At 35.9% G+C, this 21,160-nt stretch overlaps 1 protein-coding gene across 1 annotated transcript in view; it reads right to left on the reverse strand.

Moving 5' to 3' along the window:
• Positions 1 to 19,487, reverse strand: part of LOC132107693 (vacuolar protein sorting-associated protein 35-like) — a 31,161-nt gene extending 11,674 nt beyond the window's left edge. The window contains exons 1-11 of the mRNA XM_059513851.1: positions 19,405 to 19,487; positions 15,142 to 15,240; positions 14,879 to 14,975; positions 14,590 to 14,713; positions 7,081 to 7,263; positions 6,606 to 6,819; positions 5,734 to 5,817; positions 5,463 to 5,572; positions 4,957 to 5,053; positions 4,716 to 4,864; positions 1,381 to 1,588 (exon numbers count right to left, since the gene is read on the reverse strand). Coding sequence (XP_059369834.1) covers positions 1,381 to 1,588; positions 4,716 to 4,864; positions 4,957 to 5,053; positions 5,463 to 5,572; positions 5,734 to 5,817; positions 6,606 to 6,819; positions 7,081 to 7,263; positions 14,590 to 14,713; positions 14,879 to 14,975; positions 15,142 to 15,240; positions 19,405 to 19,407 — 1,368 coding nt within the window. The 5' untranslated portion in view covers positions 19,408 to 19,487. The remainder of the gene's footprint in view (positions 1 to 1,380; positions 1,589 to 4,715; positions 4,865 to 4,956; positions 5,054 to 5,462; positions 5,573 to 5,733; positions 5,818 to 6,605; positions 6,820 to 7,080; positions 7,264 to 14,589; positions 14,714 to 14,878; positions 14,976 to 15,141; positions 15,241 to 19,404) is intronic.
• Positions 19,488 to 21,160: the final 1,673 nt, after the last annotated feature.

Genomic DNA, 21,160 nt, shown 5'->3' on the forward strand with positions numbered 1-21,160 from the left:
CTACATTTGAAATAATGAACTTGAGCACGCAAAAGACGGGATATGTGAACGGGCCCTTACATAGCAAGGTTGCATTTAATTTATCAAAAGTGACAGTAAAGACATTAATAATATTACAAATACTTCTAATTCTAATAAGTGCTGTTCTTTTGAAATGTAAATTCATCAATGAATCGTGAAAAACATGCATCAGTTTCCACAAAAAATTTAAGCAGCACACTTGTTTTCAACATTAATAACACACACACACACACACACATATATGGCTCGAATTGAGGGGGGGATGGCATCCACCTGGTTAAAAAAAAAAGACAAAAAGCATCCCTTCAGTATAACCACCAAACCCCTTACCGTCACTTAAGGATTAATAATGTGTATTATGTAAAATGTATCATGCAAATATAATGTTAAAATTATCGACTTAAGATAATTCACGAATAACACTGATTGGCCAGTTAGAATTCGGTTCTGTAAATGGTTCAAGTGCAACTTTTGAGTTTTTTAAAAAAAAAAAGAAGACAACAGAAAAGGTATGACTTTTCCTTCATTAGAATTTAAAAACAGTCCTCGGACATAATGTAATTGTGCTGTATGTGTAACTGTGAGGGATTGAGAGATAGGAAAGCTGACATTATCGAGTCATCGACCTTGCAAAAACCAAACAAAAACACGTTTGGAGAGTCCAAAAGCATTCACTGCTTCACCTGTTAGTATACAGGTAAAATAACCTTATAATTCAAGCAATTAAAGAAAAAAAAATGCCCATGTATGGTTTATGTTTTGATATTCATTGCACAAGCAATGCACTTTTCTGAATATCAGTAGGCCTGAATGCGCGAGCACAAATGTGCTATTCATTTTATACAACAGTGCAAAGTAACACAGTGTTGCGTTCTTTGAATGAAACAGTTTTTGAACGAATCAAGTGAGCCAGGGATTCATCGGTCCATTCAGATGAACACTTTCCCTGCATCCCAATCTGCCCTAAATATTATCCATGACAGGCCTAAACCAGCTATGGTTTCAGCACAAAGCCCATTTAGCAAAATATTGTTTAAATTATCAATACTGACCAAAATTCCTCCATTTCAGGCCCAAGAAGGGAAAAAAAGATTATAAATATAATTTTTCATAAATAAAAATCTTTTAAAAATCTTGTATTCTTTATGTAAAATTAGCTACAGGACCACTACAACACACCCCCACCCCCCGCTAAAATAATCTTGCAGTCCCCAAACCTTTGTATGGCAATTACATTCAGTTTAATTTACTGTAAAGTGAGATTTAATTCCTCTCAAACTTTCCACTGTACTGGGATTTCATTGGAGACATGCAAAAACATCATCAGCCTGACCATTCAGTACTGTATATGATATAAACCTGATCTTGGGCCACTATGGTGGTGTTGTAGTCCAGAATGTTGCTCAGTACGTAGCAGCTCATACTTTTGCGTGACTCATAATCGAAGTACTCGAACAGTGGTGGAAAATGCTTGAGCTGGAGCACGGTGAGGATGTTATTGTAAGTGTCCACGGGAATCTTTAGCAGCCTGGTCAACTCCTTTGACACTGCACTGCTGGTGGAAATGCTGCACAAAAAGACATGAAAGAAATCAAACGGTCACAAACAGCAGCTATACTGATGTTGTAATGAGTGACATTACTTCTGCGGCCCAGTGTTTTTTAGAAGGCAGCTCATTTGTATAGCTATGTGCCAAATTTATACCAAAATGTTGAAGGCAGTGAAACAATACATCCATAAAAACAAATCCAGCATTTACAGATCTTCCAATCATCTTCAATAGTAAGACTTGAGGTATGACACCAAAAATCATTACCACATTGAGTGCTGAAGTGGCATCTAGTCACAAATATCAGCCCTTAGCATGACTGGCCCGTGCTATGATCAGTCACTCAATGTGATTGTAAACAGTGAATCATCATGTCTATGTGGCTTCCCTTCCACCCTCAAAATTGCTAGGTGTCTGGTAAGATTTTAGATGTCAGCTAAAATCACATTTATTTAACATATGAGGAAAAGATGAAAATGCAAGACAGCACAGGAACCAATTTTATAGGGACATTTAAATGTAGTATATGCATTAGGGCTGGGTTTTCACAGTTCACAATTCGATTCAAATCTGATTCACAAGCTTGCGATTCGGTTCCCAAGTTGACTCGATTCGATATTGATTATTTTGAATATACATCTGGTACACATGCTAAAATTTCTCAAGGAAAACAAACAAAAAAAATCTCTTAACTAATGCAGAAAAATATACATGAGAGTCAGTTGGTCGGCCATAAAGGTTCAAATCAATTGATTTTTTTAGGCTATACAACTGCTTAAATTACACTTAATGAAGTTTTTATAATAAAAGTTTTTTAATATTTACTTTCTTTTATAAACATTTAAATGGTGGCTATCACAAAAAAATATAAATTAAACTTTGAAGAACAGTAAACGTTATAATGAATATATAATATGGTGCATATATTTAGCGAAATGCTCCTCTCCTCTTCTCTAGCGGACTAATGAGTTTATGGTCACTGAATATGTTTTTTTTTTTTAAGTAAATGTGACGTTGTGTAATGTATTCACAAGATGTTATATTGATGTGTTGTCTTTGCACAGATGAAACAGTAATTGCGAGATTACATGAGACAGGATACAGATTGTAAAGTTGTACTCTTTCTTTTAACCTACCTTTGGAAGTTTAGTCATGTTTATTTTGTGCTGAAACTGGTATAAATGTGGAGGAGATGATCAGAGTTGACGTGGCATTGCGCTGCCGCCTTTATTGAACTGAGGTGCGCCACGAAACAGATCACTCCAGAAAACCGTGCCATAACGGCATTTATTGTTTGAAATTAACGTAAATCTCCATCACCTGCTTTCATATTGAGCTGCATTCACTACACAGAGCATAGTTCATAGAGTATATAGTTCACTGACAAGCTAGGCGATATTGCGTTCAAAATCGAATGCGATTCATCTGCGATTATGAACATGATATTGCCTAACTGTCAGTGAACTGTGGCTCTGTGTAGTGAATGCAGCTCAATCTGAAAGCAGGTGATGATGATTTACTACTAATCACAGGACTGGCTTTACTGACGAAATGCGCATGACAATCTCACGCGATTAAATGCACAGCCCTACAACATTTTTTACCCTGCCCTAATCTGCATGCTCTTCTTTGATTAAAAAAATTATAAGTGCTTACTGTAATATGTAATGTATTCTATTAATATTTCTTAACAAATCTTGTTTGAGGAACCCTTAAATTATACTGCAAGATTTCTGCCTGAAGCACAATGCACAGACGCCATTCAAACTTTCTGTTTGCCTTGGGTATGCTGTTTTGTCAGTCTCCCACTGACTTGCACCCTGTTGATACTGAAACGTGGGCACACCGCAAAAGCTTGAGTGTGTCTACACTGCCAGTGTCAAAGCAGAATGTCATCTCAGAAAGATCACTAACAAAGACCAACAAGGTTCAACTGGATGCTCAAGACAAAAGGGGGTGAATATCTATAGGGCTGGGCGATATGGAGCAAAAAATATATCTCGATATACGATATGTATCTCGATATCTTTATAGGAAAAATAACCCCCCAAAAACTACTGCAAAAACAAATATGCCAAATATTACATGTTTAGGGCCCTATGATACGTTTTTTTTTTCTTCACCATATGTTTTATTGTTACCTAATTCTGTTTTAGCATGTGTAACTATTTAAATGCATAAAAACAACTTAGTTTAAAAAAAAATCTTAAAATAGCCTGAAAAATATGTGAAATGCTTTTTTCCCTTCAGAAATTCGGTCTATTTACATTTTTCTGGTTATCAAATGAAGGCATACAAAATTCATTTAATTTATCTTTTAATTATTTCAAATTAAGCAAACTTTATTTTTTGGTAAACAAAGGGGATTTACTATTAAAAATAAAACATGGAAGAAATGTGTGATTATTCTTAAAAAAAAATTTCATTTAATTTTAATAGTAGTAGTAGTAGTGGGCTATGTACATTCAAATACTTTTATTTTGAGGGGTTTACCTTTACAGTTCTGTGTATGTGATACTACAGTCTAGGATATGATATGACGCTAGTTTTCTCAAATCAAACGGTCAGATGCTCATGAAGTGACTCTCGGTGCAGTTCTGGAGATGTTCCTCATGTGTTCACATCTTTATTATAAATATAAACAATATATCGATATATACGATATGTCAAAATCCATATTGTGTTTAAAATATCTCAATATATTTAAAATATCGAGATATCACCCACCCCTAATTTAGAACAAAATTGCAAAACTTGAAACAAAAACAAAATTGAAAACTTTTAACCAGTAATTACATTACAATACCTTCAGATGGTTTAGTTTTCTTTGAATGTATTTATTAATTTATAAGCACCTACACAGTGACTATTAGCGGGGTGCAAAAACTCAAATATAGATTAGGATCATAGATTAGGAACATACTAGTTTTAGAGGTTACGTAGTTATTATAAGCATGATCTGATGTAACCGTTCCTTTATACCAAAATGAGGATGAATACAGAAATCAAGCACTCAAATCCTTCAGCAAGTAAAAGCCTGAGGATCTTCTAGCAACACACTTAAGAGTGCTGAAGAGTGTGGGTGTTGCTTTGACCATGTTCTGATCTGCCGAATGGTGCGAGAAAAACACTAACTAATACTCACTGCTCCAGGTTGAGCTTGTTGAAAATCTCCACAGTACTTCCCAACACTTTATCCACATAGTCCACACGCTCAGGATAGCACTTTATGGCCAGATTGATGAGAGACACTTGGAGCGAAACAACATCTTCAGATGGCATATCCTGACGAGACTGACAAGAAAGAAAAAATAAAGATGGCAACATTAAACATTTGAGTTAGTGATTTGACAAAGATTAAATAAAGAGTCCACGTGATATTATACCTGTATGACGGTTGCGACTTGCTGAGAGAAAATATCAAATAGCTTGATTTCAGCAGGGATCCCAGGTCCATCTTCTCTGTGAGCAAACAAGGCCAATCTGTGGGATGAGACCACAATCGAATAAGACTCAATATACAACTCTGAAAAGTTAAGTTGCGCTAAAATGTATGAATTCTTTCAGGTTCACTTTATTTTACAGTGTCCTTGTTACACTGTAATTATACATTTAAGTAGTGAGTAATATTAATTTACTACATGTACTTGCAAATTTCAATATAGTTAGGGTTAGGATAGGGTTTGTTTTAGTGTTAGTTACATGCAATTATGTATAATGTATTACTATAGTAAATACATGAAACGTGTAACAAGCACTGTAAAATAAAGATTGTAAACAACATATCTTCGCATTATATAACCAAGAGGCATTTATTTGAAAGAAAGACACAGTATGTAAATAACAGCTCTTTCTCCGAGCAGAACAGTGAATCACGGGAACAACAAGCCACCTGTCAATAAGGGCAATGATGATGTTCTTGACGTTCACGTTTTGGCACAAATCAGCACAGGAGCGCAGGAACGGGTTCAGCGTCTGCAGGTGGAACTCATCCGGAAAGACCTGCAGAAAAGGAAAGTGCAGACAAAAATGTGAGGGAGTTAACTATAACATGCCCACAGCGACTACTAAAAATAATTGGGGAAAATGGGAAGCATGTTAAAAGACAGACACCTACAGTCAGGTACAACAGGATGTGGAGTGACGTTGGGGTATTTCTGTACCTGTATGATGCACTCCATGAGGTATTCCTGTGCTAGAGAGTCTCTACAGTTCACCACCTGCTCTAAGATCCCAGACAACACGATCTGTGGGGAGTCCACATTTATTTACAGCATGCCTCGCTGCCAAATCCTTTTGCAAACAAGATGACTCCAAATCACAGAACAATTCTACAAATTTCTGCCTACAGTATATGCTGCTTTGAAACCAATATATCTGAAGAACTTTTGAATGTTTTTTTCACAAATGGCTCAAAATGAGAGTGACTGTCTGTTTTACAAACTATTCAAATATAATATGGATAACTTGATAAAATGTTCAGTTATTATTTTTTAATTCAGCAACATTTTCCCAATCCTCTCAATTGTGCTTCTAAAAATAAGTGGGCATTTAAAAGTGATATGACCAAGGTACACAAGTCTGTAAGCTGTTGCTGGAGGTATGAATCACAGGATTTTGATCGGTTCATATCAAGCTAAAATGATCGTTTAGCTCTGGTTAAAAAGCTTAAAGTACATCAGAAAAGCTGTCCTGCAGGCCCACTGTTATACATATGTATGGGTGCTTGAAATTAAAAGTCAAATGAAAACATATTAAGCCCATCACATTGTTAATTCATGATCGTGAACGTGGAGTGTTTTAACAAACAGCTTTCAAAGGACTATCAAAAGATGTCGTAACCTCTTGCGCAGTTGTCGTTCCATCAATGGCTCTTTTACCCAGTGATTTATGCTAAGTGCTAACTTGAGGTTCCCACAAATAAACAGGTAATTAAGGTCAAATCTAATTTCAATGCACCCTTTCGTAATCTTTAACAGAGATTTATGGGCTTTGGAGAAAGATGATTTCTCTACACTGGAGCACTGAAACGCACCTGTTTGTACTTTTCCACATTGACGCCTTCCAGTTGGCTCAATCGGACCAGATTGGTCCCTACAAGGATACGCAGCTCTTGCCTCTCCTTCTCTCTCTTTTCTCGGTCCCTACTGTGTCCCTGATGCTGCATTCGCACCCACAATTTATTCATCTCGGCAAAATTCAGCAGTACAAAGTCAATGGAGTCATTAATGTCCCCGGTCATCTCTTCCCTAAACCAAATAGAAGAGCACATTGGTAGTTATTCAATCTTTGGTAGATATGACATTTATAGTGAATCATTTTGTCAAAAGCTGTCTAAGTGCTGCCTAAGCACTGAACGTGGGAAAAACAGGCCTTTTCTAGCAATGGATTAAATTCTATTTTAGCACATAGGATTGTGCTATGGCATCATTTAAATTGCTTAGTGTGAGTCACAACACTCTTGAACTACTTGAGGTGCAATCACAGCCATTAGATACAGAGTGTCATACTCAGCCTGCTCTCCATCATCAGGCAGGATGTTGCGTGTACACTGCAGCAGGTAGTTCCTGAGGAACAAGCCCCGGAGTGGATGCTGCACACCACGGCACATTTCCACCAGGTCCTTTAGTATGTCTTTGCGGGATTGGGGGAAAGAGCGAATGTACACCACTCCGACAGTTATCAATAGGTACCTTAGAAACCAAAGAGAGAGAGAATTTAACAAGCAATATGACTCAATGACTGCAAACAAGTGGAAAAACAAAGGTACCAGATAACTAAAGTACTTGAAGTCAGATTAGAGAACTTCAAAGTAAGTTTAATTAAGCCTCATAATAAAATGATGGATGTACTCAAAGCATGAACCATAGAAGATTTATCTTTTGCAATATAAGCAATATAAAACACTGAAGAGAAATAAAAGACATGTGCCAGGCTTAATGCAAATTCCACAGAAAGAGGCACAAAAGCAACACTTTCTATTCCACGAGCCTTGACTGATTTCAGAGGATTTGAGCAATTTATTTAGCTACACTTTGGTTAAGATTAATTAACATTTGGATGTAGTTACTTTAATAATTAATTAAATAATTAATAATTCTGAAACAAACATGTTTAGGGGAATGAAATACAAGACATTTTAATACCACATTACATTCAGAAGAACGAGTGGTGATCAGGGCTGGGAGTATATATATATATATATATATATATATATATATATATATATATATATATGTGTGTGTGTGTGTGTGTGTGTGTGTGTGTATGTATATATATATATATATATATATATTAGTGCTGTCAATCGATTAAAAACTTTAACTAGATTAATCACACATTTTTACTGTGATTAATCGCAATTAATAGCAATAAAAAAAGAAATGTTTTTGTATGTTTTTAATATATTTTTTAATGTAATAATTCCACAGTTAAATTTAAATACTTGTTTAAATGACATCTTTTTATGAATGAAGGCCAGTATTACTGATATTAATACAGCTACTGATTTTTTTTGTTTTTTTTTACATTTATTATTAGGCTTCAAAAATATAACAGTTTTTAATTTAAGTAAACTTAAAAACAATGCTAACATAAACCCATAATAAATGTCATGTTTACTACTGCCCTTCCTGTCTTAACAGTTAGGAAATATACAGAAATTTAATAAAGTTATCAAAGTTATATGCAGTCTGCACTGCATAAACTATAAATTAAATAGTTAATCCTTATTAAAGCTACAAAAGTTATTTAGTCAAGAGCAGAGAGTCATTTTCTCTGTTCCCTTTGTTCTTTTAACTTTACTGACAGGAAGCTTTATTGGCTGCTGTCCCTTTAAGAGCAGACAGACACGCGGATCTCACCGTTTATATACCGTCTATGGATCTCGCCTCATTCTCTCACAACTCTTTTTGTTCATTTTAGACTTTATATAAATCATTTAAGATTGCTCTTATGAGGATAATCGACAAAACTGGCACTTTGGGATGTTTATTATTAGTTCAAGCGCTTAAGAGAACTGGATTCTGGCGCCCTGTCTATGCATTGTGTGGGATGGCAGAAAATATGGATGCTGCGTTAATTGCGTTAAATATTTTGACACGTTAAACCAGACAAAAATTTATCGCATGCGTTAACGCGTTAACGTTGACAGCACTAATATATATATATATATATATATAAGAAACGTTCTATACAGGAAATCAAATCGTAGTTGAAATGTTATTATTTTTTGCATACATTATTGTTTTCCCATAAATTACTTCATAGTGACTTACATTTAATTAACATGTAACAACGTCTCATAAACAGACCTATTAAATAAAAGTAATCAAGCTTTCCAATGCTCCATTTCAGAGGGTTAGCTATTTAGGCTAAACCGATTTTCTAGCATAATGGTGACTTTCCAGATCACTTACAATTCACTAGAATTAATGCCTCTGCAGTGCTGACCCAGGACAAATATCTCCACATAAGACCCAGGACAGATTATCAGAGTTTTTAATATCCCCAAAATTGCACGCAAATGTACATTACACGTGATGTGACGTGTAATGTACGGGTCAAAAACATTCGGTACGTTAACTTTCACTTAAACTGTCGAACGATTTCAGCTTCAGCGCAAATAGTGAGGAACTAACTGATCTCTGCTTCTTTACAGTTTTCACATTTTTTTGTCGTGAACGATGATCTGCCTTCAAAACACCCGGTAAAGGGTCGCACAATAACATGTGTCATCACTACGACACACCCTTTATGGCATTAGTTCTGGCTTTTGTTCACACAGAGCTCATTCCGGGACTGGACCTGGCAATGTTATTAGGTTCCCAACACGGGATTGATCCCGGAATCTATCCTGGAACGTGTTTGCGTTCACACAGAAGGCAATCCTGCAATGTTCCGGCAATTTTACGGGACCAACTTGCAGTGTGAAAGGGGCTTTGGACTCCCCAAAACATTTTCAGACCTTTCATATTACCTATGTTATTGTTGTATAAACATTTGTGGCTTGACTTTTTAAGCAGATCAACTGTATTGGTTTCTAGGAGGTTAAGAGACTTTAATTTAAGAGAGAGACTGGTGAATCCCATATAGAAAGATAGCAACTGTAATGAGAGGAGGCAAAGAAACACTACAATGAGCTGCTCAGAAAAAAAAAAAAAAAAAAAGTTACCCACAAGGTCACAAATCCTTCAATGAGAGGCGCTGACAGAAATGATAGCGGGCACAGCTGAGTCACAGAACTAGAGTGCTCAATTCACTGCATTTGAAGGAGGCGCCCCAGAAGACACTGCCTCTGCCAGGCTTACCCAATAAAAGCCAACTCCTGATTTTACAACTTATGGCAATAATTACAAGGCACACTCAAAGGAGTAACGCAGAAATCACTTTATTTCTGTAGAAAACCACAGCTTTTATGTGGTAGAAACACTGTCAGTGGCTGCACTTTCTTGCCTCACTTAAGCTCTGCTTGTTTATGGCTTACTTTTTCTTCAAACAGATGCAATCCATCAATCTGTTACAGCACACATTTCCTCATTAAAGATAAGCAGGCAACAAAGGAGCTCTACAAAAATCAAACATCTTTTCAACTGTGCTCTCGCTCTCATCTAATTTTTTCTCTCCCAATCCACACTGCTCAAATTCAGTCCATACTATTTTACAAATCTCCCCAGTCCTTATTTTTAAGACTGATTTTCTGAAAGCCAGTATACAACAAAATCACAAAAGTGAAATTGTTCCAGTTCTTACTGGGCAAGATTTTCTAAAAAGGGCAGGGCACAATCCCGGGAAAGTGTAGATGGGAGCCGAAGTTTCTGCAGGTGATCAAATTAAAGAACAACCAGCCTTCAATTACATAATCACCAATGCAACTTATCAAGAGCAGTGCAAATTAACAACTACAGCAGCCATGTAAAGCCCAAAATGGGTTAAAACCTTTTTTGTGTCATTGAATAATGGCACAACTACCAAAAACCTTAGTAAATCAAACTGCATGATTTAATTTTAAGTGGTTAAGAATCACCCCCCTTTAAAATAATCACATTTTGTTGCTTTGCAGCCTGAAATGAAGACGGACACAGTTTTTATCCAGCTGTATTTACTCATTGCAACTAATAAAATCCAAGTGAAAGATAATGCCAACATGTCAGAAAAAACGGAATCACTGAGATGTGTCATTATTTTGTTAAACCACCTTTAGCTTTAATTACAGCCTTTAGTCTTTTGGGATACAGTATGTCTCAAATAACTTTGCACATCTAGACTTTGCAATATTTGCCCACTCTACTTTGCAGAACTGCACAAGTTCAGTTCAATTTGATGGTGAGCATTTGTGGACTGCAGTCTTAAAGTCATTCCACAGATTGTCAGTGGGGTTTAAGTCTGATTTCTGACTATGCCATGCAAGAACATTCACCTTTTTCTCCTTTAATCACTGTGTGCGTTCAGTTTTGATGTGTGCTTTGGGTCATTGTCATGTTGGAAGGTTAATATTCAGACAACTTTCTGGAAGAGAGATTTCCCTCAAGAATTTGGTGGTATTTTGCCCCATCCATATTCCTTATATCCTGACAAGTGCTCCAGTCCCTGCTGGAAAACAACACCCTCATAACAGGACATTACCACATCCATGCTTTACTGGAAGAAAGCGGTTATTTGGATTGGATTTCTGCCAGACACGTTGTTTGGTGTTGATGCCAAGTAATTCATTAATTTTAGTCTCACCTGCCTCAGAATCTTCAAAGTATGTTTTGGCAAAGTTCAGTTGTGGCTGCATGTGGCCTTTGAGGAGTGGCTTTTGTCTCGCAACCCTCCCATTCAAGCCACATTTGTGGAGAATTTGTGATATTGTTGTCAATATCACAATGACAAATCTCTGTCATAAATTCCTGCAACTGCTTCAGAGTTGCTGTGGGTCTTTCATCCAGTTTGGAGCGACGTCCTGATCCAGGGAGGGTCTGTGTTGTACTAAATACCTTCCACTTCTTAATAATAGGCTTCACTGTGCTGCTAGGCATTGATAAAGCCTTTGAATCTTTTTGCATCCATCTCTTGACTTGAAGCCAGTCCACAACTTTATCCCAGAGATCTTTTGATAGTGCCTTGCCACTCATAGTTGATTGTTTGCTTCAGTTGCACTACCAAAGATTGCTCAAGGAAAGCTCTTTTCATGCTGAACTAATCAAAATGACCACAGCAGACCACAGATGAAAGTCAGATGGCTTTGTGTGCCATTGAGAAGGTGATTAGCTACACCTGATGAGTTTGCTCATCATGCTGATGATGTTGTTGTTATATAAATACAGCTAGATTAAAAAAAAATTGTCTGTTTCCATTTCTGACTGCAAAGCAACAAAATGAGATTATTTTAAAGGGAGGCGATTATTTTCTTTACCCACTATAAGGATTCTTCTCCTATAATTTTTTATTTGAAAGGGAAACTCCAACAAATGCATATGCAATAAGGTTATGCCGTTCTTGTACTGAAATATATCAAGAGTGCATTTTTGTAGCACGAAAGCACATTAATACAATGTGCGTGCTTGAATCTCTCCGCTCATGCATGGATTTCCTTTGCTCTCGGACAGGGCCGGCCCTGACCAATTTGCTGCCCTAGGCAAGATTTTACCTGGCACCGCATGCATCACAGCCCATTTCACCCTGTCATTGTGTTCATGATTTAGCATATATATATATATATATATATATATATATATATATATATATATATATACACACACACACATTACAGCAGAACTGTTTCCAACACTCATAATAAATCATCATATTAGAATGATTTCTAAATGATCATGTGATAGACCGGATGTCACATGTGACACTGAAGAATGGAGTAATGATGCTGAAAATTCAGCTTTGCATCACAGAAATAAATGATAATTTAAAGTATAATAAATTGAAAAATTATTTTAAATTGTAATAATATATCACAATATTACATTTTTTTTTTCTGTATTTTTGATCAAATAAATTCAGGCTTGATGAGCAGAAGACACTTCTTTCAAAAACATTAAAAATAGTAATGTTTCCAAACTTTTGGCCTGTACTGTATCCCCCCAAAACTGCACAACTGTAGAGTAAAACATTAATAAAAAAGGGATAATAAAAAATGCATCTTAAAACTGACATGATTGTACAAAATCACAGTCTGGGGACTCAGAACTCAGAACAACTGCTAACATTAAGTTTAAGGTCAAAATAACTGCCATGAAATTATAGTATCTTACTCCTATGCAATAAATTGTTCTTTCACTACATCTCTTTACCTCTGTCTTTATCCTCTTCTCTTCTTTTTGGCACTGTATCTAATCGCAGACTATGCTCATTTATAATGTGTCATGTAAATTCGGCCTTCCGTCACAATCAGGAAACTATCACCGTGTCTAGAACTGGCGCGAGCTGCCAGGCCCGTTTCTACGAGCTGTGTGTGAACAAAAGCAGTGCTGTCTACATTGGATGCGGCGTCGGGCACGCTACAGAACAAATTACCAACAACTGATCACGCGCGCTCTGTTTTCTGACGCACTTCAAGCACTCGATGGGCGGGGGAAGATTGAAGAACCGGACTTTTTTTTTTTTTTTTTTGCTTTATATGGTAGTATTTCGAATTAATGGTTTTTAAATAGTAGCCTATTATAAAAAAAAAAATGTAAAAAAAAAAAAAAAATATCACTCGTTCACTCATTCTGGCACCCCTATGGATGAGTGGCGCCCTTAGCATTTGCCTATACCGCCTATGCCGCGGGCCGGCCCAGCTCTCTGACAAAACTGGACGTGTCTCTCCTCTCACTCAAACTGTGTCCTACACTCTCAAATCTCTCTGGGCAACTGCGCTATAGATATTAACTCTTTTCGCACCTGAATTAAATGATGTCAAAGGTTATCATCCAATCACATTTGAAAGATGGATTTGTAATTTCTTTACAAATTATTACTACTTAGTCATAATATATGAAATGAATCAGGGGTTTGGATGATTTGTAAATAACCTTTAACAGTTTGGTCAAACCCTTCTGAACGATTCATCTAAACAAACAAAAAAAAGCATATGATTCTAAAAATGTATGTGATATAGGTCTATATATTGTGTACTTTGATTATACATACATACATACATACATACATACATACATACTGAGATATATATATATATAAAAAACAAATACAATAACTATAACACTATTATTAAATATTTTACATAGCATTACTACATTATATTTTATGGGTTTAATGCATTTGCAGACAATGTAATTACATGTAACTGTTATATTACTGTATATGAACTGTTTTAGAGAAGAGTGCCATTGAATATTTAGCTAATATTAAGTGAATTTTCATGAAGAACAAAAATCTGAACTGAAAACAAACACTGGATAAAAAAAACCCAAAAATGTTTAAGTTCCCAATAAATGTCCAAGCAGCAATGATATTACAGCATTTATTGTTATATCATGCATCATTTACATCTCAAATAAAGGTCACATGTAAAAATAGGAGTTGTTACTTATTATTGCCATCATACTAACTGAGAATTTATTGCAATGATTTTATATTCAGTTGAGGTATCTATCTGACATATGACATAACATTGATGTTTTATATAAAGTCTTTAGGGCCAAGTCTTTCTGTGCTTTCAAAAAAGACCACGTCATTTAATTAAAATGAAGAGTGTTAAGATGTTAGATTAAGTTCTGACTCACTACAACAAGTGAAGGCACTGATAAACAACTGGTGGTACAAAAGGACTTAAATAGTAATAAAATAGTGCGAGAAAGTGAAAGAGAGAATGAGGGAGAGAAAGAAGGAGAAATATATGAGCAGCGCATATTGAACAGTAGGTGCAGCATACTCATGAAATTCTGGATCTTAACAAGATCAACAAATGGATGCAGACTGCTCTAATGCCATTATATTATAGTCACAATGTTGGCCAATGTGAAATGGCACAATCTTGAAAATTACAGTAACAGTATTTGGGGAGATTTCCTTAAGGTACTCACAGTCTAGGGATGATGTTCCCAGCGTACTGAACAAGCTCATAGAGGTCCGAAACCTTGCGGCCTTTGGCAAACTCATCTGTCAAATAGACCTCCAGGTAATGCAGCTCATCAGAGATGGCCATGTCTACAACAAGAATTTGGTACAATAAATAAATTAAATCTATAAGATGACATGTACAAAAGCTATTAAAAGAAAAGCGCAGTAAACTGTTCTTTAGAAAATTCTTAATGTTAAGAGCGCAAATGTGTTCTATTGTATTTAAACACATAATGCAATGGAAACACATACAGAGTTCGTAGTAGCTCTTGGGAGAAAGCATAGAAGTCCTCAACTCCCCCAACATATTTGAGGCATGTTTCAGTGCATCCATCAGCTTGTTCTTGTCCTGGATTAGGGAAATAAATGTTCATCAACAGAGTAAGGGTGCAGCTTTCACAAGGCAATGTCAATCAAATTTAGGTTGACTTTAATTATTAAAATCAAGAAGCATAACACTGCTATGGAAATGATAAATGTTATGGACACTGTAAACCTGCATTTATTTAACTCACCAGACAGCGCTTCATTTGAAAAGACTGAACCTTGACTGCCTGCACAGCTTCATCCAACAGCTTCTCCTGCTCATCCTGGGGCGACTGCTGTGTGGTAGGCTGGAACAAACAGACGCAGTCAAACAATCAAACTAGAATCAGGCGTCAATCACTTTTAAATTGTTAAGAAAATATTTTTGAGTCGTATCTTTCAACATCAGCTCAAGTGCCACACAGCTGGGTATTTAATAAAAAAAACACTAGTAATAATCTAGTGTTTTAATAAAATATCACGAAAAGTATATCACAATTGTATAAATAACGCAACAAATTTAATGTTTTAAAATAAATACAATTTAGAATAGAAAGAGGAAAGGTAAGATGCTTTAAAAATTCAACTATTGCCACCAGCAGATGGCAGCAAATAACAGTCTTAATGAGTGAATCATTGGAGTCACTCTATCAAACGATTCATTCAAAACGCTTATTTAGGAATGAAGAAAATGACGGTCTTCATGAATGGGTCATGAATCGTTTCTCAAAGATTCAGTCGGCAAAGAAACGTCACTGTACTGTTTGTTGCTAAGAGAAACGTCTGTTTCGAACTACTAGGTTGGTGAAACAGCAAACAGACAATAGTACAATAGCAAACGTGCCTTTATATATAAGTTTATATAAGTACTATTATATACTACCAGACTCCGCCTCATGTTCACAAGTCTATGCTGCACTATGAACATGCAATTATCGCTGTGCATCGCGTCAGCATTTCATTTTCACTTCCTATATCGTTCATAAAACAGGTTTGGGAAATTTGGGTCTGATTTGTCATGGGATGCAAGACGTTCCAACGATTCTAAATAAAATAGACTTAACAAATCGATAACCTTTTCTCAGGCAAATGCCGTCACTCATGCTGTAATTCGCCGTACAGACCCCTTGCACATGCGTATCAAAATAATTACTTTACAATAAAATTAACATGTAATTAAATATTACCTGCATACCAGTGAACATTTGCTGCAAACATTCGAGCACTTAATTTCTAGCACCTGAAAACCGGCAACACGAGACAGCGTCATACGTCACAGGGAGCTTAAACAGCGAAAACTCACGTCTCAAAACTCAGCATCCCTGAACAGAGCGCTTTCTGTTACGTTAATTGTTTCAACCAGTTGTCGACCAATTCTTTAATGATCAAAAAAATTTTAAAATAATAATTTTCCAGGACAACAAGATTTTTTCCAGGACAATCTATGTTTTTCTCTAATTTTCCATATGTTTTCCAGGACTGGAAAATTGGTCATTAATATTCCAGGATTTCCAGGTTTTCCAGGACGCGTGGGAACCCTGCTAGCGTTTTCCACACGTTTTTAGGCGTGATATGTGAACGGCCCCTTATTCATTCATTTATTATTTTTTGCTTGCATGCATCTTCAAATATGCCGTGGAGAATCACAGAGAGTGACCAAATTAGGTTTTATTGTGAATAGGGCTGGGCGATATATCGAATATTAGCGATACTATCGGAATAATTTTGACGACGATGTACAATTTGAATATATCGGGAATATCAAATATTTCAAATTCAAGCATACTTTCCCAAAAGAACGCGCCGAATGTCCAAAAAAGGAACCTGTAACTGGTGACTGCTCTACGCCCCTCTACTACGAGAGCTGTAATGATAGCGGTTGCCAGATAACAAGAGTTTAAATCTCCGAATCAGTGCTCCACTGTTACAAGGATACATTTTCTTCCCGGTGTTTGCTTATTTTAAGCAATCTGGCAACCATGCGCACGTGCTCACTCCTCATTGCGGAAGAGCCGCCGACGCTAATCTGAAAACACTAACAAGCTGGAATTAAGCGATCTAATGAAAGCGTCGTTCAGCCGGTCTGTGTTCTGTCATGAGATCTCAACTGTATTGTTTGCGTTTGTGATCGCAAAATAAATGCACTTACTCGACCGCTGATGTTTGAATAGAGAAACATAGGCTATGGCCATTTGGAATTACTATTGGCGAATTTCACTGATATGTTTACCAGTTTCCATAATATAGACAGAGAGAATGCAAAAGTCTTTGGTATTCATTTATATATATTTATATATAAGAAATAGCTATGTGCTTCAGCAACTAGCTCCCCATCTAAGAGGGTTTTTAGTGTCAGTAGGAACATAGTTTCATGCCACAGAGCTTCTCTTAAAACCACAGACAGTTGACAGACTTGTGTTCTTAGCTTAAAAACTTGTTAAAAAATTAAAATAAAATACTTATCCCAGTTGCATAGTTTAAATTGTGAATTGCATGCACTAAAAAGTTGACAGAATGCACTTTCTGTAACTGTTACTTAATTTGCACTGCTTCAGTTACATATAGGCCTACATGTATTCATTAATAAAAAGCAGTAAGTGATCTCTTGGTCTAGATTTTTTAACTGCTTAAATTAGCTGTTTAATCTAAATGTTTTTTGTTTTTTTTATGGGCAAAAGAAAATCATGTTTTATTTTTTATTATTTAAATGCAAACATATCGAGATATATATCGAATATCGTAAAAATTTGACAATATCGAGATATAATTTTTTTTTGTATATCGCCCAGCCCTAATTGTGAACTTTTATTTTTTTGCGAAATTCGTATATCATTTTTATTTATCGAATAATTAGAGCAGAACGAATATTCGAATGTTCGACTATCCGTGCACACCCCTAATATATATATATATATATATATATATATATATATATATATATATATATATATATATATATATATATATTCTCATGGGTCTAGTCTTTTATCTTGTCGACATTTGATAGAGGCTTATTACAAATAAAGTGCCCAAATGGCAGCTGATTGCCGCTGCCAGCCAGCCACTGGCAGGTCACATGACCTGTCAGTGGCAGCTCCTTCCAGCCAGTTGAAGACTGAACGCCCGCTCACATGATGGGCAACTACTGTTGTTTTTACTGTGCTATACAAATACAATTGTATTTTGAACAAAGTGGAAATTTACTCAGTAAATATTCATTTGTTATTTGGGCTTTCATTACTATTTATGGTTGTCTTTCTTCAGGAAAAAAAAGTCCAAAGTTAAAAGTTTTAGCCAGAATGACCCTCCAGTCTTCTATGATTTTTCATAAAACATTCATATATACTAATCTGGTGCTCAAGAAACATCTTATTCTCAACATTGAAAACGTTAATAATGTGGAAACTATCATACATTTGTTTTCAAAGCACTTTGAAGAATAGAAAGTTCAAAAGGGCAGCATTTATTTGACAGAAGAAATCTTTAACATTAAAAATGTCTTCACTGTCACTTTTGATCAATTTAATCCATTCTTGCTGAAAAAAAAACTTTCCCCTTGCACATATACATTGCTGCTCTAAAATTTAGTCCCAAGTGTAGCTGTTCACAATTTCTTTTAAATATGTTTCTCACTATTTTTATTTACATGTCAGCCTAGCTCATTTGAATTAATTTGTCCTTTTAGCATATTTTAGAAATATGAAGTCATAAAACCACTGTGCATAACTGTAAATGTATTACAAAAATTGTTTAAAATGAAATACAGTACATGAAGTATAGCTCTACAGCTAGAAAGTCATGTGACACTGACATTACCAAATATGTTTTTCAATAAAACTTCAGTAACTATAAATTCAGGAACTGAAACCGTGCCATTATATAAACCTGTTAATGTGCCTAATAAATGCCAGTATTTACGAGATTATCAATGATTATATAGCTATATAAAGTCCCAAACGACTCAGTACGTGACCAAACCCCGTATTAATAAAACCATTTCCATTTATCAACTACATGTAACACGCATATAAGCAAAGCGCTGCATATAAAAGTATCTCAGATACATGATAACAATGAACAATAATTTTGATACATCGTAAACAGAACTTTAAAGAAATAACAAGGCTAATGCTAGCAGAATTAGCAGTTCAAAGTAGCTCATTTTGCACCAGATTAGTGGTTTGTAATAACAGGGAAACATAACGGCTGCAAGTCTACTAGACCTAGATGCCAAATAACAAACCGCTAAGTAAGTAGAATAAAACAACACAGAGGAAATAAACAAGAATGATTAAGTGTATGTAGGCCTCCGCATCCCAATTGCTAATGCTAACGGCTATCTTCACTTCGCGTAGCAGTCCGCCAGGAGATCTCCGTGCCCCTCTGACACAATCACTGGTTTAAACACCTTAACGGCGCATATAAATCACCCAGCACACAGAATACACATACGATGATGGTTTATATCTTACCATTATTATTAGGTATGTTCGAGGAAACACTGGATGACCCCCCGTGTGTGACGTATCACGTGACTGCCGCTGTTCCGCCTCATGACGAGTAGTGATGGGTCATGCGCAAAAGATGCGGCTCTGAAAGCCGAAGCCTTGTAGTGAATCAGAAGAGCCGGCTCGCATCAAGTGAGAGCCGGCTCCCAGTTTTTTTCCTTTGACTGCTTACCTCAAGGCATAGCTTTGTTTTGCTTGGTCAGCAATCGCATCGCGGCCAATCAGATGTGAGTATATGGGATCATACTATTATGTAAAAACATAGAAGGGGATGAAGTGAAGCGGCACTCCACTGCAAGTTAATGAGTTCTGGGGGGTATTCCAGAAAGCAGGGTTAACTTACCGTGAACTAAAACCTGAACTCTCGGTTGATTAACCCCAAACCTTGCTTACTCGAGGTATGTGGTTCCAAAAACTCGTCCGGGAGTTAGTTAATTTAACTCAGAGTATGTTCCTGATTAAGACTCAAGACATTCTCAACAGAGCGATGAATCGACGAGTCACTATAGAAACGGACGCTAAGAAAAAGCGTGCCATGCTGTTTCTTTCTTCTTCTTTTGTTAATTAGTTGTTTACATGCTTAGAGCATATCGCCACCTAATTGATGGCTATGCAATCATTTTTATTTTTTTCCATTTAATCTTTAATACTTGAGAATGTGAATTATATTGTTTGTTTTATGCTAATTATACATTAAGTCATATCAGATATGTATTTTGATTTAGAATTTAGACATTATAGAAAAATGCCACTCCATGCAGTGAGATATAACATATAATAAATAAAATATATAAATATATATAAGTTAAACATTACCTTGTCATAGTGTTTTATAATTTATACATACCTCTTAATACATAATTTACAGATAACTCTTATATATGCCAATAAAAGAAATAATCATATTAGAATAATATATTACCTTATTTATTACTTATATTAGCGCTTCCTCATTAACACACACACACACACACACACACATATATATATATATAATAGGCTATTCTAATATTATATAATGTTGTGCGGTATCTGTCACGCCCACTGAAGGCTCGCTGAAGTGAACTAATCCTGGAACATAACCTGCTGGAGCAGGTTATGTTCAGAGAGTGAGTTGCTATGACAACTAACATAACCTGAAAGTTACCTCCGTTTTTGGAACCGAAAGTTGAGGTTATCCATTTACTTACTCTTAAACATACCCGGGTATGTCACATAACCTGCTTTCTGGAATACCCCCCTGGTTGTAACAACATCGGTTCCTTCAGAGAGAATCTTCTCAAAAACAGGGCAGATAATCACAGAAAGAAGAAATACAGTCGTGGCCAAATGTTTTGAGAATTACATAAATATTGGAAATTGGAAAAGTTGCTGCTTAAGTTTTTATAATAGCAATTCCAGAATGTTATGAAGAATTATCAGATGAATTGCATAGTCCTTCTTTGTCATGAAAATTAACTTAATCCCAAAAAAACCTTTCCACTGCATTTCATTGTTGTCATTAAAGGACCTGCTGAGATCATTTCAGTAATTGTCTTGTTAACTCAGGTGAGAATGTTGACGAGCACAAGGCTGGAGATCATTATTTCAGACTGATTGGGTTAGAATGGCAGACTTGACATGTTAAAAGGAGGGTGATGCTTGAAATCATTTTTCTTCCATTGTTAACCATGGTGACCTGCAAAGAACGCGTGCAGTCATCATTGCATTGCATAAAAAT

This window comes from Carassius carassius, chromosome 2 (genome assembly GCF_963082965.1).
Source record: "Carassius carassius chromosome 2, fCarCar2.1, whole genome shotgun sequence".
In the NCBI taxonomy this organism is placed as follows: domain Eukaryota; kingdom Metazoa; phylum Chordata; class Actinopteri; order Cypriniformes; family Cyprinidae; genus Carassius; species Carassius carassius.